The following is a 13901-nucleotide window of genomic DNA, read 5'->3' as shown; positions in this document are numbered from 1 at the left end:
CGTGTGGGGACTTGTTTTGTCTGATTTTAAGTTACTCAGTATCTGTATCTCAGTGACCTGATTGTTTTCATGTTCTGTACTGCAAAGAAATCTTACGTGTATATACCTAGTATTTCTCACTTTTAGATTGTAAAAATATACATATACCTATAAATATAAATATACCTATTTCTTAACGTTTTTTGTTTGAATTCATTTTATCACATGAAATGCTTGTATTCCACTGCCGGATCATTTTCCTTGTTTTGAGCGTTTTCTTGAGACAAGCAAGTTTTTCTACCAGTGCAGTAGGATAGTTTCAGTAGGTTAAATGACCAAAGTTTCCATATAACCACAAACCATATAACAAAGTTTCCATATACCACAAATATTCAGAAAAATGAGAAGTTTTAATGATCTTTTATGTCATAAAAATCTCACAATGACAAACACTAAATTGGCCAAATTTAAGGTCATTCCACTTTTAAATATATCATTTTTTAGGGTAATTAGCACATAGGAAAATGGTTGGAATCCGGATTTTCTGTGGAAAAAGTCCAGTGGTGTAACTAGGATCTTATTAAACAAAATCTAATGAGCCCCCAAAAATGAAAAGAAAAAAAAACCCACAACATAATTTGCTTGTTTACTTGCTGTTGTTATATCTCAGCCAAGTTGATGCTCTCACAGCATGACACTCCACCACTAGCACTACAGTTCTTGCCACCACAGCCCCCTTTTCTTTTTTATATAAAATACACAACCTTCATAAATAAATTGAAGTATACCAACTTGTCATTGTTAGAATATTTTAACTGATGTCTAAAGTTCTAAAACAAAGGAACATGTATTTTTAGCTTGTAAGAAATGAATTTAAAGAAAATAAAATATGGCATGGACAGTATTAAAGGCACCCTTTCCTAATATTTTGTTACACGCCTTAATCAGTAATGACAGCCTCCGAACATTTTTGGTAGTCTTGTAAAAACGTCTTGCGCTGCTCTGCTGGTAGTTTTTCCCACTTCACTATTGCAAACTTTCTCTTGGATGTTTGCAGAGTGTTTCTTCCTTATTTTCAGTGGGTTTGAGATCAGGTCTTCTTCCTTTGCAACCATTCTGTTGTGCTTATTGATGTGTGTTTTGGGTCTTTATGCTGGAAGACCCTTGACCTTCGACTCAAACCTAGCTTTCTTACACTAGGTAGCACATTTCTCTCTAAAATGCCTTGGTAATCTTTTGATTTCATTATTCCTTCAGCTTAGTTGAGGCCTCCAGGACTTAAGGCAGCAAAGCAGTCCCACAACATTATGAATCCAGCACCATGTTTGACTATAGCCACGGTGTTCTTTTGCTTACAAGCTTCATGTCATCTCTTATAAACAAATGGCTAGTCTGCATTGACAAGGAGCTCAATTTCACAAAACATTTGCCCAAAAGGATCGTGGTTTGTCTAGGTATATTTTGGCAAAGCTCAGTCATGCCTTCTTATATCTTTCTTTTAGCAACGGAGTCTTGGTTTAGTGTGTGGCATATGGTACAGGTTGAAACCATCACTCCAGATCCAGGTCTGCCTTGAGATCTCTGGATGTTACATGTGTTTTTCAACAGATTGCACCAACCTTCAAAGATTTTCTTCACTGGTTTTCCTCTTTGCCCCACGCCGTAGGAGGATCCTAACAGTTCCATGAGCAATAAACCTCTTGATTACTTTACACACTGTAGACACAGGGATGGGAAAGTAAAGTGGCTATCATTCCATTCCATCATTCCATCAAAGTGGCGATCAAGCCATCATTCATTGGTTGATTCAAGTCATGTGACCCTTCATGCCTCACAAAACAATTTTGGGTGATATTGTACATTATGTACTTAAAATTCAGGGGTGCCAATAACAGTATCCATAAATGTAATGTTAAACTACTTATTTGGATCACTATTGTCATATTTATCTATCTGACATGCCACTAGCTGAATAGCTTACTGAGAAGCCTTGCTCTGTGATATACACATTTTGAAGAAATATATTTTAAGTGGAATCACTTTGATCTTATGGATTGTACTGTCTATGTAGTGCTGATGGATGCGAATATACAATATGAATGATTATATATATATATATATATATATATATATATATATATATATACTGCTCAAAAAAATAAAGGGAACACTTAAACAACACAATATAACTCCAAGTAAATCAAAATTCTGATTGACACTGATTGACAATCAATGTCACATGCTGTTGTGCAAATGGAATAGAAAACAGGTGGAAATCATTGGCAATTAGCAAGACACACTCAATAAAGGAGTGGTTCTGCAGGTGGGAACCACAGACCACTTCTCAGTACCTTTCTGCTTTCTGGCTGATGTTTTGGTCACTTTTGAATGTTGGTGGTGCTTTCACACTCGTGGTAGCATGAGACGGACTCTACAACCCACACGAGTGGCTCAGGTAATGCAGCTCATCCAGGATGGCACATCAATGCGAGCTGTGGCAAGAAGGTTTGCTGTGTCTGTCAGCGTAGTGTCCAGAGGCTGGAGGCGCTACCAGGAGACAGGCCAGTACACCAGGAGACATGGAGGAGGCTGTAGGAGGGCAACAATCCAGCAGCAGGACTGCTACCTCTGCCTTTGTGCAAGGAGGAACAGGAGGAGCACTGCCAGAGCCCTGCAAAATGACCTCCAGCAGGTCACAAATGTGCATGTGTCTGCACAAACGGTTAGAAAGAATAGACTCCATGAGGATGGTATAAGGGCCCGACATCCACAGATGGGGGTTGTGCTCACAGCCCAACACCGTGCAGGACGCTTGGCATTTGCCAGAGAACACCAGGATTGGCAAATTCGCCACTGGCGCCCTGTGTCCTTCACAGATGAAAGCAGGTTCACACTGAGCAGATGTGACAGACTCTGGAGACGCTGTGAAGAGCGATCTGCTGCCTGCAACATCCTTCAGCATGACCGGTTTGGCAGTGGGTCAGTAATGGTCTGGGATGGCATTTCTTTGGAGGGCTGCACAGCCCTTCATGTGCTCGCCAGAGGTAGCCTGACTGCCATTAGGTACCGAGATGAGATCCTCAGACACCTTTTGAGACCATATGCTGGTGCAGTTGGCCCTGGGTTCTTCCTAATGCGGGACAATGCTAGACCTCATGTGGCTGGAGTGTGTCAGCAGTTCCTGCAAGATGAAGGCATTGAAGCTATGGACTGGCCCGCCCGTTCCCCAGACCTGAATCCGATTGAGCACATCTGGGACATCATGGCTCGCTCCATCCACCAACGCCACGTTGCACCACAGACTGTCCAGGAGTTGCCGGATGCTTTAGTCCAGGTCTGGGAGGAGATCCCTCAGGAGACCATCCGCCACCTCATCAGGAGCATGCCCAGGCGTTGTAGGGAGGTCATACAGGCACGTGGAGGCTACACACAATACTGAGCCTCATTTTGACTTGTTTAACGGACATTACATCAAAGTTGGATCAGCCTGTAGTGTGTTTTTCCACTTTAATTTTGTGTGTGACTCCAAATCCAGGCCTCCATTGGTTAATAAATTTGATTTTTTGTGTGATTTTGTTGTCAGCGCATTCAACTTTGTACAGAACAAAGTATTCAATGAGAATATTTCATTCATTCAGATCTAGGATGTTATTTGAGTGTTCCCTTTATTTTTTTGAGCTGTGTGTGTGTGTATATATGTCAGCACTGCAGTAACACTGACTTGGTGGTGGCATGTTAGTGCGTGTTGTGCTGGTGTGAGTGGATTAGACACAGCAGTGCTGCTGGAGTTTTTAAACACCTCATTGTCACTGCTGGACTGAGAATAGTCCACCAACCAAAGATATCCAGCCTACAGTGTCCTGTGACCACTGATGAAGGATTAGAGGATGACCAACACAAATAGCAACAGATGAGCTACTGGCTTTGATTTTACATCTGCAAACTGGACCAACTACAGTGCTGAGAATGATCCACCATCCACAAAATATCTGCGCTGATAAGATGGTTGTATAAACGGTTTTAATGTTGTGGCTGATGGTGTAAATGTGTTGATTTATGTGACATCACAAAACCACTGCATTTAAAGTGGACTATTTTTGCATCTTCCATGTACAGACTGTATGAACTGGGGAGTGGACGGTACATTTTGAAACTTTAACAATGTTTACATTCTACATGAAAATCTTTTATTTCAAGAATGTAAAGAACATTTTCATGAAACGGGCCTTTAAGAACCTGGATCTATTTGTGAGTCATGAGTGTACAGCTGCGTCTTGTTTCTTATCTGAAGGGCCCACTCTGGCCATTTGAATACGAATAAGATGAAACTTCCAGACAACTGACTTAACAGTTTTCAAACAAAAAAAACAAACAGGTAATTCTTGATTTTTCGTTTCGGAGTGTCCTCAGCCACACGGAGCGAGGCGCTGTGGCGGAGCTTTTGTAGGCCGAGCTGCAGCAGAGCTTTTCCTCTGCCAGCACGACGCGGATGACGTTCAACAACAAAGATGGCAGGGGGAAACAGCAACTATTGGGAAGGTGAGGTGGCAAAGTGGTGTTATTTGGAGTCGACCGAGGCGCTTTAATCACTTTGAGTCCACTTATTCCAACTTTCTATTGCTTATGTGGCTGTCTGCGAAGGCGTAGTGACGCTTTGTTTGGCCAATTCACGCTAAAACATCTCAGTCCACTTCACTACGTTAGCGATAACGAACGCTAGCTTGGCTAACTAGCTGCGCTGGCTAACGTAGCGTCAGTGATTTAGCCGAGCGCGAATTAGTCGGATGGCGGAAACAAAATGTAATTGTCCCTAATGTTGCTGAAATAACTTCTCTGTGAAGTGTTAGTACAGAATATCCCACCGATGTAAACGTGTATGTAGTGTTTCTTGTCAGCGGTGTCGACTGACATCCTCTAGGAAGCAAATTTAGGTAGCTAACCTAGCCAGCTAACCCTGCTGTGGGATGACTGCGTTAGCTAACTAGCTTAGCTAGCTAATTTGCGTTACAGAATAATTTTGTATTTTGTATTATTTGTACTAACGACTCTTTTGTGGCGCTCTAAATGATATTCTGAATATCAGAGTAGGCGTGTCAACTGTCCTCAGTATTCTCATAAGTGTGTACTGTGAACAAAATATGATGGTAACCTAGCGCACACACCTGTAGCCAGCTTGGTATTAAACGTAAGTGTTTTGACTTGTTATTTAAACTGCTAGCACACAGCTGGCACTTCTTACTTTAGTGCCTATGTTGTACATATATGAGTAAGATATACACTTAACAGACATACAAAGTTAACAGACAAAGTTAATGTTCGTGTAACTGCAATCGTTGGTCTGTCTAATTGTAATTGTCCTCACGTTACATCTTTATAGATTTGCGCAAGCAGGCCCGACAGTTGGAGAATGAGCTCGACCTGAAGCTGGTGTCCTTCAGTAAACTGTGCACCAGCTACAGCAGCTCCCGGGATGGCCGGAGAGGAGACAGGTACATGAGGATGTCAGTGAATCAAGTTGCAATGGCATATGCTTGGCTCTATTTTATATGTGAATCACTTCTCAGCCTGTTCCTATGTCAGTGTTGTTTTTGGCTTATTTTTAAACAGCTCGGACACAACGCCCCTCCTCAACAACTCCACTCAAGACAGAATGTTTGAGACCATGTCAGTCGAGATCGAGCAGCTTCTTGCAAAAGTTAGTTATCTATCAAGATTTGTTGTTTTGAGTATATCACCCAGGCTCTTGTGCAAGAAAATTGTCATTAGATTGCATGTTATATTTTAAGCAGTATTAACCGAGATGACATTCGGCTTAATTAACTAGTGTTTTGTGCCATGTTGGATTCAGCTTTTGCTGTTTGTGGCCAGTCTTATGTGTAGGTGTTAAGTGAATATTCTGCTGTTTATTGTAGCTTACAGGGATCAACGATAAGATGGCAGAGTACACTAGCACACCAGGCGTGACTTCTCTCAACGCTGCATTGATGCACACACTCCAAAGGCATAGAGACATCCTACAGGTAAGAGACATCCTACTCTCATCCCCTGCTTGACACGTCCACTCTTCTCCTGCAAAAATCATGATCAGCTCTGAATCTCTGCTTGATTCATTTCCTGTGTAATCTGTGGCTTTTGCAGATGTTTGTTTTCAGTACGGTGTAAATGTCAGACACCACTACTCAAAATGATAATTAAGTACAAGTTATTAATTTTTCAGGAGATATTTCTGATGAGATTAGATATCAGATAGTCCACTTGCATAAGGAAGGGGAAAGTAAACGAAAACTGTGTGAAAAGCAGTTAGAAATATTAAAAGAGGTAGAAAAAGTGGGACTTGTAACAGCAATTTTTTAAGTAAAAGAAATGGATTGACCACCTTAGAATTTAACAACATCGAAGATGTTTGGGATTCCTTGGATTGTGAGACACAGAAAATGTAACTTCTGAAACTGAACTTGGGATGTTTACAAGGAGGAAAATGGAAATTTATCCCTGCAAGTAAATTTGAAAAACGGGATAAACTCCCTAAATACAGAAAAAATTACATTATATTTGAGACTTCTGTGGAAAGATGGAACAGTAAAATACTAGTAGTATTCTACTTGGCGTTGGAGGCTTCAGAGTAATTTTCTGTGATATGTTTTCTGTTTTTTTTCCCTGATGTTAAAAAAATCATGAACTTGTACATAATGGCTGTTTTGATTCGAAATTAGTTATATTATGGATGATCTGCACTGTACTGTATGTATAAGTGTGAGTGAATGTGTACCGTGTGGATTCCTCCCAATACTGTGTTATCTCAGTACAATATGTCATTTGTAACTATTCATCTGTTTATTTTTGCCCCCAGGACTACACGCATGAGTTTCACAAAACTAAATCCAACTTCTTGGCTGTGAGAGAGAGAGAAGATCTACTTGGGTCTGTCCGGAAAGACATTGAGTGAGTTGTTTTCCTCTATAGCGTTCAGAGACTGTTAGTGGCTGTCCACCTAATCTCTCATTAATACGCTATGAATTCCTTATAATGCAGTCTGAACATGAATCATAATATTCATATGTAGTTTTGATTATATTTAGTCATCTATGCTCCTCCATGGTACATTCACTGGGTTCAGAAATCTCAATCAGTATTTTGTGTGTGTGTGTGTATGTATATAGATATAGATATATATAGAAAGTGAGACATTTAACCATTTCATGAAAAATATTAACTCATTTAGAACTTTATGGCAGCAATGAATCTCAAAGTGGGGACGGGGCCATGTCTACCATTGTGTAGTGGAGATGCTACACAATGGTCTTCTTTTAACAACAGTCAGTAAACGTATGGGAGGTGAGGATATCAGTTGCTGGAGTTCTTGGAGAGGAATGTTGTCCCATTCTTGTCTGATGTAGGATTCTAGCTGCTCAACAGTTCTGGGTCGTCTTTGATCGATTTTTTTTTTTTTTTTTTTTTTTTTTTTTTTTTGTTTCATGATGGTCCAAATGTTTTTTATTGGTGAAAGGTCTGGACTGCAGGCAGGCCAGTTCAGCACCTGGACTCTTCTTCTGTAAAGTCAGGCTGTTGTGATGAATGCAGTATGTGGTTTAGCATTGTCTTGCTGGAATAGATGGATGAGAGCATAGGTTCTAAAACCTCTATGTATTCACCATTGATGGTGGCTTTTCAGATGTTTAAGCCGCCCATGGCATATAGGCATTAATGCATCAAAGAAGCAGGCTTTTTAACTGTGCAGTGATAACAAGCTGGATGGTCCCTCTTCTCTTGAGTTCGCAGGACACGGCGTTCGTGGTTTCCAAAAAGAATTTTAAATTTTCACTCATCTGACCACAGAACAGTTTTCCATTTAGCCTCTGTCCATTTTAAATGAGCTTTGGCCAACAGAAGACAGTGGCGTTTCTGGATCGTATTGACATACGGTTTCTTATTTGGATGATAAACCTTTAACTTGTAATTGTCGATTGCAAACCAAAGTGAGTTCATAGATGATTTCTGGAAGTGCTCCTGAGCCCATGCAGTTATTTCCAGTACAGAATCATGCCTGTTTTTAATGCACTGCCGTCTGAGGGCCAGAAGATCATGATTGTCCAATATTGACTGTCAGCCATGTCCTTAATCCATTTCTCCAGATTTTCTCGAACTTTTCATGATATTATATACTGTAGATGGTGGGATATCCAAAGTCTTTGCTGTTTTACGTTGAGGGACATTTTCTGAAATTGCTCCACAATTTTTAGAAGCAATTTTTTGCAGATGGGTGAACCTCTGCCCATCTTTGCTTTAGTACCATTTATTTTTCCAGCCTTTTGTTGCCCGTCCCAACTTTTTTGATGTGTGTTGCTGCCATAAAGATCTAAATTAGTTAAATGTTTTCCATGAAATGGTAAAATGTCTCACTGTCAACAATAGATGTGTTCTATATTGTGAATGAAATATGCGCCTTATGAAATTTGCAAATTATTGCATTGTTTTTATTTGCATTTTACACAACTTCACAACTTTGTGATTTAAGTCTAGTGTACAATGCTGCACTAATAAACAAACACAGTGATTGAGGCTTTGCTCACACAGAGGACTGTTACTGTCTCTATCACAGTCAGACACAGAGCCATCGTTCACTGTATACATTTCACCCCAGTAGGGTCCCACCTTTTTTAGACCATTTTTAAACACAGTCGCAGCCACTTCCCCAGTACATAGTTACATGGTGGCGGCAAAAACTGCTACCAAGGTCTGCATGTGCGACTTTACTGTTTGACTGAACAGTAGCAGGGTATGAACGTTAATAAGGTGATTTATTAAACTGTCTTTGTAAAACAGGCTGTAGTGAGACCATGTTGTCCTACCATGTACATGGACTCCTGACTTTTAATTTCAGTGCACAGTGTTGGCAGCATTGCTCAGTTTCTCTTTGCTCAGTACTCGAAGCGCAGCATGCTATTTTGAAGGATACGGCTTTGTCTGAAATTGTTCACGGACAGAGCGTTTCACTTAGCATGGGAGGAGCGTTTTCATACAGTGTGACTGTATATAAAGTGTAGGCCTTTTCAGTACATTATTTCCAAAATCACACCATGTATGTCTTGCTTAAGAGGACATTCAGTGTCCATTTAATCAGCCAAGCATAAAACTTCAGATGTAAAACTCCACAGTTGAGCTCTTCAGATGCATTAGCCTCAGATGTGATTCCTGTGGTCATCATGCTACAGAGACTATGAATCTTGCTTTAGTTACGGCTTTAGAGAAGTTTTAAAATAAGATTTAAAATAAGCTAGATTTAATGATGTAACTGTTAAGGTTGCACTTGTTCGCTAACAGCTACATAATTCTTAGTAGGTACCTCACTATGATATCAGCCTCAGTATCGGTGAGTACTAAAAACAATGTACTCGTTCCGTGAAAATAATGGTATCGATGCATCAAGTATTTATTAGCCCATGGGGTCATGAGAGTCATGTAGTTGCTGCAGTTTAAGAGGACTAAAGCTACGTTCAGGTGCATGTCGGAAAGTTATATCAAGCTATATTACAAAATACATCATTACTCCATTCAGGTGATTGTTGGAAGATACGCCCACCACATGGAAAAAGAAAAATATGGAGTTAAGGAGGTTGCTTTTGCTTTGCTGTTTTGAAAGGAACATAAATAATCTGGGTGCCTATTAGGCATACCTTTATGTTCACTATGTGTACTGTTTTTTCACTGGCAGGAAAGTGAAAGTCCCAGCTTTCCAACTTTGTAGAGACTTTGTTCGCTGTTTGAGTGCAATTTACAAGGGGGGCAGTTTGATACCACCACCAGTTGAACACCTGTCAAATGCAGCAAAGGTTCTTCTGTCATCAGGAGAAGCTACTAGCTCTCAGTGGAAGAATACTGTTTATTTTAAAAAGCTTTAAGAAGATCATTGCTCATAGTATTTTATTGTTCCAAGTGTATCTGTGTTAACGGAATATGTCATATCTGTAGAATGTGGTTGATGGATAATATGAACAGTAACTTTCTGATGAGCTGAAAAGAACAGAAAATCAGCTGATCACCCTTTTTAAGATAAATGAGCAAGTGATCAAATGATTCAGTGTGTCATTTTTTGTACAGGGGAAGGTTTTTAATTGACTTTAATTCATTTTTGTAGAGGACCTGTGATGGTGTATTGGTACACAATGTAAAAGTGCATGTACAAAATGTCCCCAGTATCTGGTTACTTTAATCACATAATTGCTATGTTAGCTGTGAAGCGAAGGTTGAGAGATGAGTATTCTAAATGTGAAAGGTTTCATGTTGTTACCTATATTGACCACCAGGTGTCAGCACAGTCTCTTCTGTATATGCTTATAGCTGTGGACCAGACAGTGTAGCTGTTATTACCTGTATCTCTCACTCAGCCATTTTCCTTGTGTGTGACTGCAAAGTATCTGGTTTCAGCACGAGGACAGCAGTGATTACATGGAAGCTTCACCTGCCTCTTTGCCTGTGCTCCTCATTTTACCTGGCTCCCCTTTTGATTGCCATGTAGCACCAAAATCCTTTGGAAATGCCAGCAGGCAGAAAGCCAGAGTATGTGTGTGATGTGTGGTCCATGTTGGAATGATTAAGTTAACTTAGTTTTCTGCTACCTTGGTTGGAATAGACTGACAGCTGTGTGTGGATGTGTTTCCATACCGACCAGCGTTGCAACCATTCACCAATATCAGTCATGCTGTAGCATACTTGCACAAAGACAGCAGGATTGGGGATGCTTTATGACTGTTTATTCATTCAGTCAGCCTTACTTCGCTGACTCTGCCCGTCACGTGCCTCTTTCTCTTAGAATGGTGGATAATTATTATTTGTTCTTATTATCTTTTGGGACTAAAGCTTAGAATGTAGGCTCTGGCTCACTGTAACAAAGATCTAGAACACTATAGGAGGATATGGGTAGATTTTTGCCCCCTCTTCCCTGATTAACTTCTTGAGAAGGGCTGCTCTTCCATGTACTGCTCTCATTCATTATTCACACTAAATGTTTTCTGTGGTAGAGCTGGCTGTGTGCATTGTTCAGAAAGTGGAAGCTCCATTGCTACCCCAGCTCATCTTTACCAGCTCAGGCTCTAATGTATAGGTTTTGGTATACACTATAAGAAAATCTTAATTCCCTTTCTTTTGAACTTAAGAGTAATGTTTCCAAGTGTCACTTCCTTTTCAGTGTTGTGTAACCATAAAAGGATATAGATAAGTAGAAGTGGTCAGTTACTGATTTTAATCACTTTATTTTCTAGACTTTTTATTAGATAAGTAATTATTCGCTGGTGTTGTAATTTAAAGACTTATTTATGCCGCTTTGAAACGTTTTTTCCTATTATGATTCATGCATTAGGAGTAACTTTAATTGATTCAGTAGGTGAAAGATTATTCGTAACTTGTAAAGGGATAAAAGATTAATGTGCTCCATGGGACACTTACATAGAATATGAGTGTGTAAGCATTTGTACATATTAATTGAATGATGAGATTTTTTATTGTTATTATTTTTCAGGTCATACAAGAGTGGCTCAGGGGTGAACAACAGACGAACAGAGCTTTTTCTTAAGGAGCATGAGCACCTAAGAAAGTAAGCCCTTTCTTCTATTTATTTTTTAAAATCCTGGAGTTGTGCACAGAGATGTTCTACCCAGGCATGTACCGTTCAGGGGATTGTATTTGCAAAAAATCTGCAAAAAGTATTGCCTTGCTTGTAAACCTGTTTAACTGAAGAAGATGGCATCTTCTCTAGTAGTTTGGATGATGTTTACATTTGGATGCTTTTTAGAAAACAAGACAACCCATAAAATGTGATTTCCAGCCAGTGTTCATAATTAATTTATTATACAATTCCTAATGATAAAGACAGTTTAAATATATAATTGTAAAATGTTATAAAAAGGATATTTATTGAATGAAATCCCTTTTATTTTTATTTTCTTGCTCAGAGGGTGGATATTATTATTATTATTATTATTATTATTATTATTATTATTATTAAGGGCGTCCTATCACGGAAGCATGCTGGAATTCACTGAGCTCCTGAGAGTGACCCATTCTTTCATAAATGTTTGTAGAAGCAGTCTGCATGCCTAGGTGCTTGGTTTTATACACCTGTGGCCATGGAAGTGATCGGAACACCTGAATTCAATGATTTGGATGAGTGACTGAATGTAGATTATAGAATGTGAAGGAAGATTAGAAATGAGCAGATCAGAGGGACATTGAAGGTGGAGCAGTTTGGAGATAAAGCCAGAGAGGCCAGGTTGAGATGGTTTGGACATGTGTTGAGGAGGAATAGTGGATATATTGGTCAAAGAATGTTGGAGATGGAGCTGCCGGGTAGAAGGAGAAGAGGTAGACCTCAGAGAAGGTTTATGGATGTAGTGAAGGTGGACATGGAGATGGTTGGTGTGAAAGTAGAGGAGGCAATGGATAGGGCAAGATGGAAGCAGATGATCCGCTGTGGCGACCCTTAAAGGGAGCAGCCGGAAGAAGAAGAAGAAGAAGAAGGATGAGTGACTGAATACTTTTGGCAATATAATGTAGTTTAAGAATCCAGGATAATTCATTACTGCCTTAGATAAAAGTGAGTTGTAGATACAAAGGCACATGTTGTTTTTTTGTTTTTTGTTTAGCAGTTTTTGGGACAGATGGGTGAAGTTAGGCTTCAGCTTTCACTTCATGTTGTTGCTGGAATCGATTTCTGCGAACAAAGAAATGTTTTGTGAATTTTCTGAAGCCTTGTTTCTTGGTTACAATCAAAGGAAGCGGTGTAGAGTCAGGCAGGAGGTCTTATTTCCATTAATTAAAGACGAGTTCCTCAGGGCTTGCACACCACTTGGAGCTAATTTGCACAATAGGGGAAACTGTGGCCTGGCTGGAAGGACCATTTCAGTGGGCGCCTCTCTGCCTGCAGTGTAGAGAGGGAGTTCTGGCTACTTGCCTGCTTTGTTTCTCAGCAGAAAGCGGCAGTGTACCCTCCCTCCCTTTTATGCAGGCATCTTACAAACCAGCATTGCTGTAGGGAGAAAGCAGGAGATGGCACAGCACTCTAGTACTTCTGGGCGATATACCACCCATATGGTGATACTGATAGACCATGATACGGATTATCATTTTAAACAATACATTTATTCCATAATATAGCAGCATCTGTCAGTAAATTCTCTTATTTCTGTTCACTTATATGATCTCCAGGACCTAACAGTTGCAGTGGATGCCATTTATTGGGATATGGAATACTATATTTGGTTTAAGGTGCTAGGTACAGTTTAAGGTGCCAGGATTCTAATAATTAATTCACTATTCACATAAGAAGATTCATCGCAGGAAAACAGAAAAAAATATATAGATTAACTTTTCTTCTTGAAGCATCAATTTTAGGTTTTTGCTCGTATTTGCAACTATGTTAGGTTATACTGTGCTAGTCTGAAACGTAAGTATCTTGAACTGTTGCCAAGGATGCTTTGGTAATAACATGAACAAGACGACGCAGATTGGGTCCAGAAGGATATTTTTTAGGATAAAAAATATTGACAAATGCTGGCACAACATTAACTGAAGAGGGGGAAAAAAAACCTGAACAAAACAAGACTCCGTCAGCTCTTAGTGTTACTGGTTTAGCTGTTGTTAGCTCATTAGCTCTGCCCAGTAACAAACAGTTAGATGTACAGTACAGGTTAATGCTTAAGAGGGACAGTAGATTACAAGTGGTCATCAAACGTATTCTTAGTAATGTGGTGCTGAAGTTGGTTATGGCAATGTTTAGTGTAGGTCTGTGATGGTGTTATTATTTTTTTCTTACCTCAGTGGAAAAGCAGTGTATCCCTGTGGTTTGTCATATGACCCTTTCTGCAGTGTCTTAAGTTATGCAAAAGAAGAATGACACGCTTTGGCCATCTTGCCCTGCGATTTTTGAA

The 13901-nt window shown here is 39.8% G+C and overlaps 1 protein-coding gene across 2 annotated transcripts in view; it reads left to right on the top strand.

The window, feature by feature from the left end:
- The first annotated feature begins 4396 nt into the window (after positions 1 to 4396).
- The window catches only part of gosr1 (golgi SNAP receptor complex member 1), a 30209-nt gene continuing 20704 nt past the window's right edge, over positions 4397 to 13901 (top strand). Inside the window, exons 1-6 of one of the 2 annotated variants that reach the window (XM_017694876.2) lie at positions 4397 to 4518; positions 5357 to 5480; positions 5587 to 5674; positions 5892 to 5999; positions 6830 to 6921; positions 11495 to 11569. In XM_017694876.2, coding sequence (XP_017550365.1) covers positions 4488 to 4518; positions 5357 to 5480; positions 5587 to 5674; positions 5892 to 5999; positions 6830 to 6921; positions 11495 to 11569 — 518 coding nt within the window. In that variant the 5' untranslated portion in view covers positions 4397 to 4487. The remainder of the gene's footprint in view (positions 4519 to 5356; positions 5481 to 5586; positions 5675 to 5891; positions 6000 to 6829; positions 6922 to 11494; positions 11570 to 13901) is intronic. The other variant, XM_017694877.2, reaches the window with a different exon arrangement.

Source organism: Pygocentrus nattereri, chromosome 17 (genome assembly GCF_015220715.1).
Source record: "Pygocentrus nattereri isolate fPygNat1 chromosome 17, fPygNat1.pri, whole genome shotgun sequence".
In the NCBI taxonomy this organism is placed as follows: domain Eukaryota; kingdom Metazoa; phylum Chordata; class Actinopteri; order Characiformes; family Serrasalmidae; genus Pygocentrus; species Pygocentrus nattereri.
Note: the sequence above shows the minus strand (reverse complement) of the source record. Positions and strands in the feature narration are given on the sequence as shown.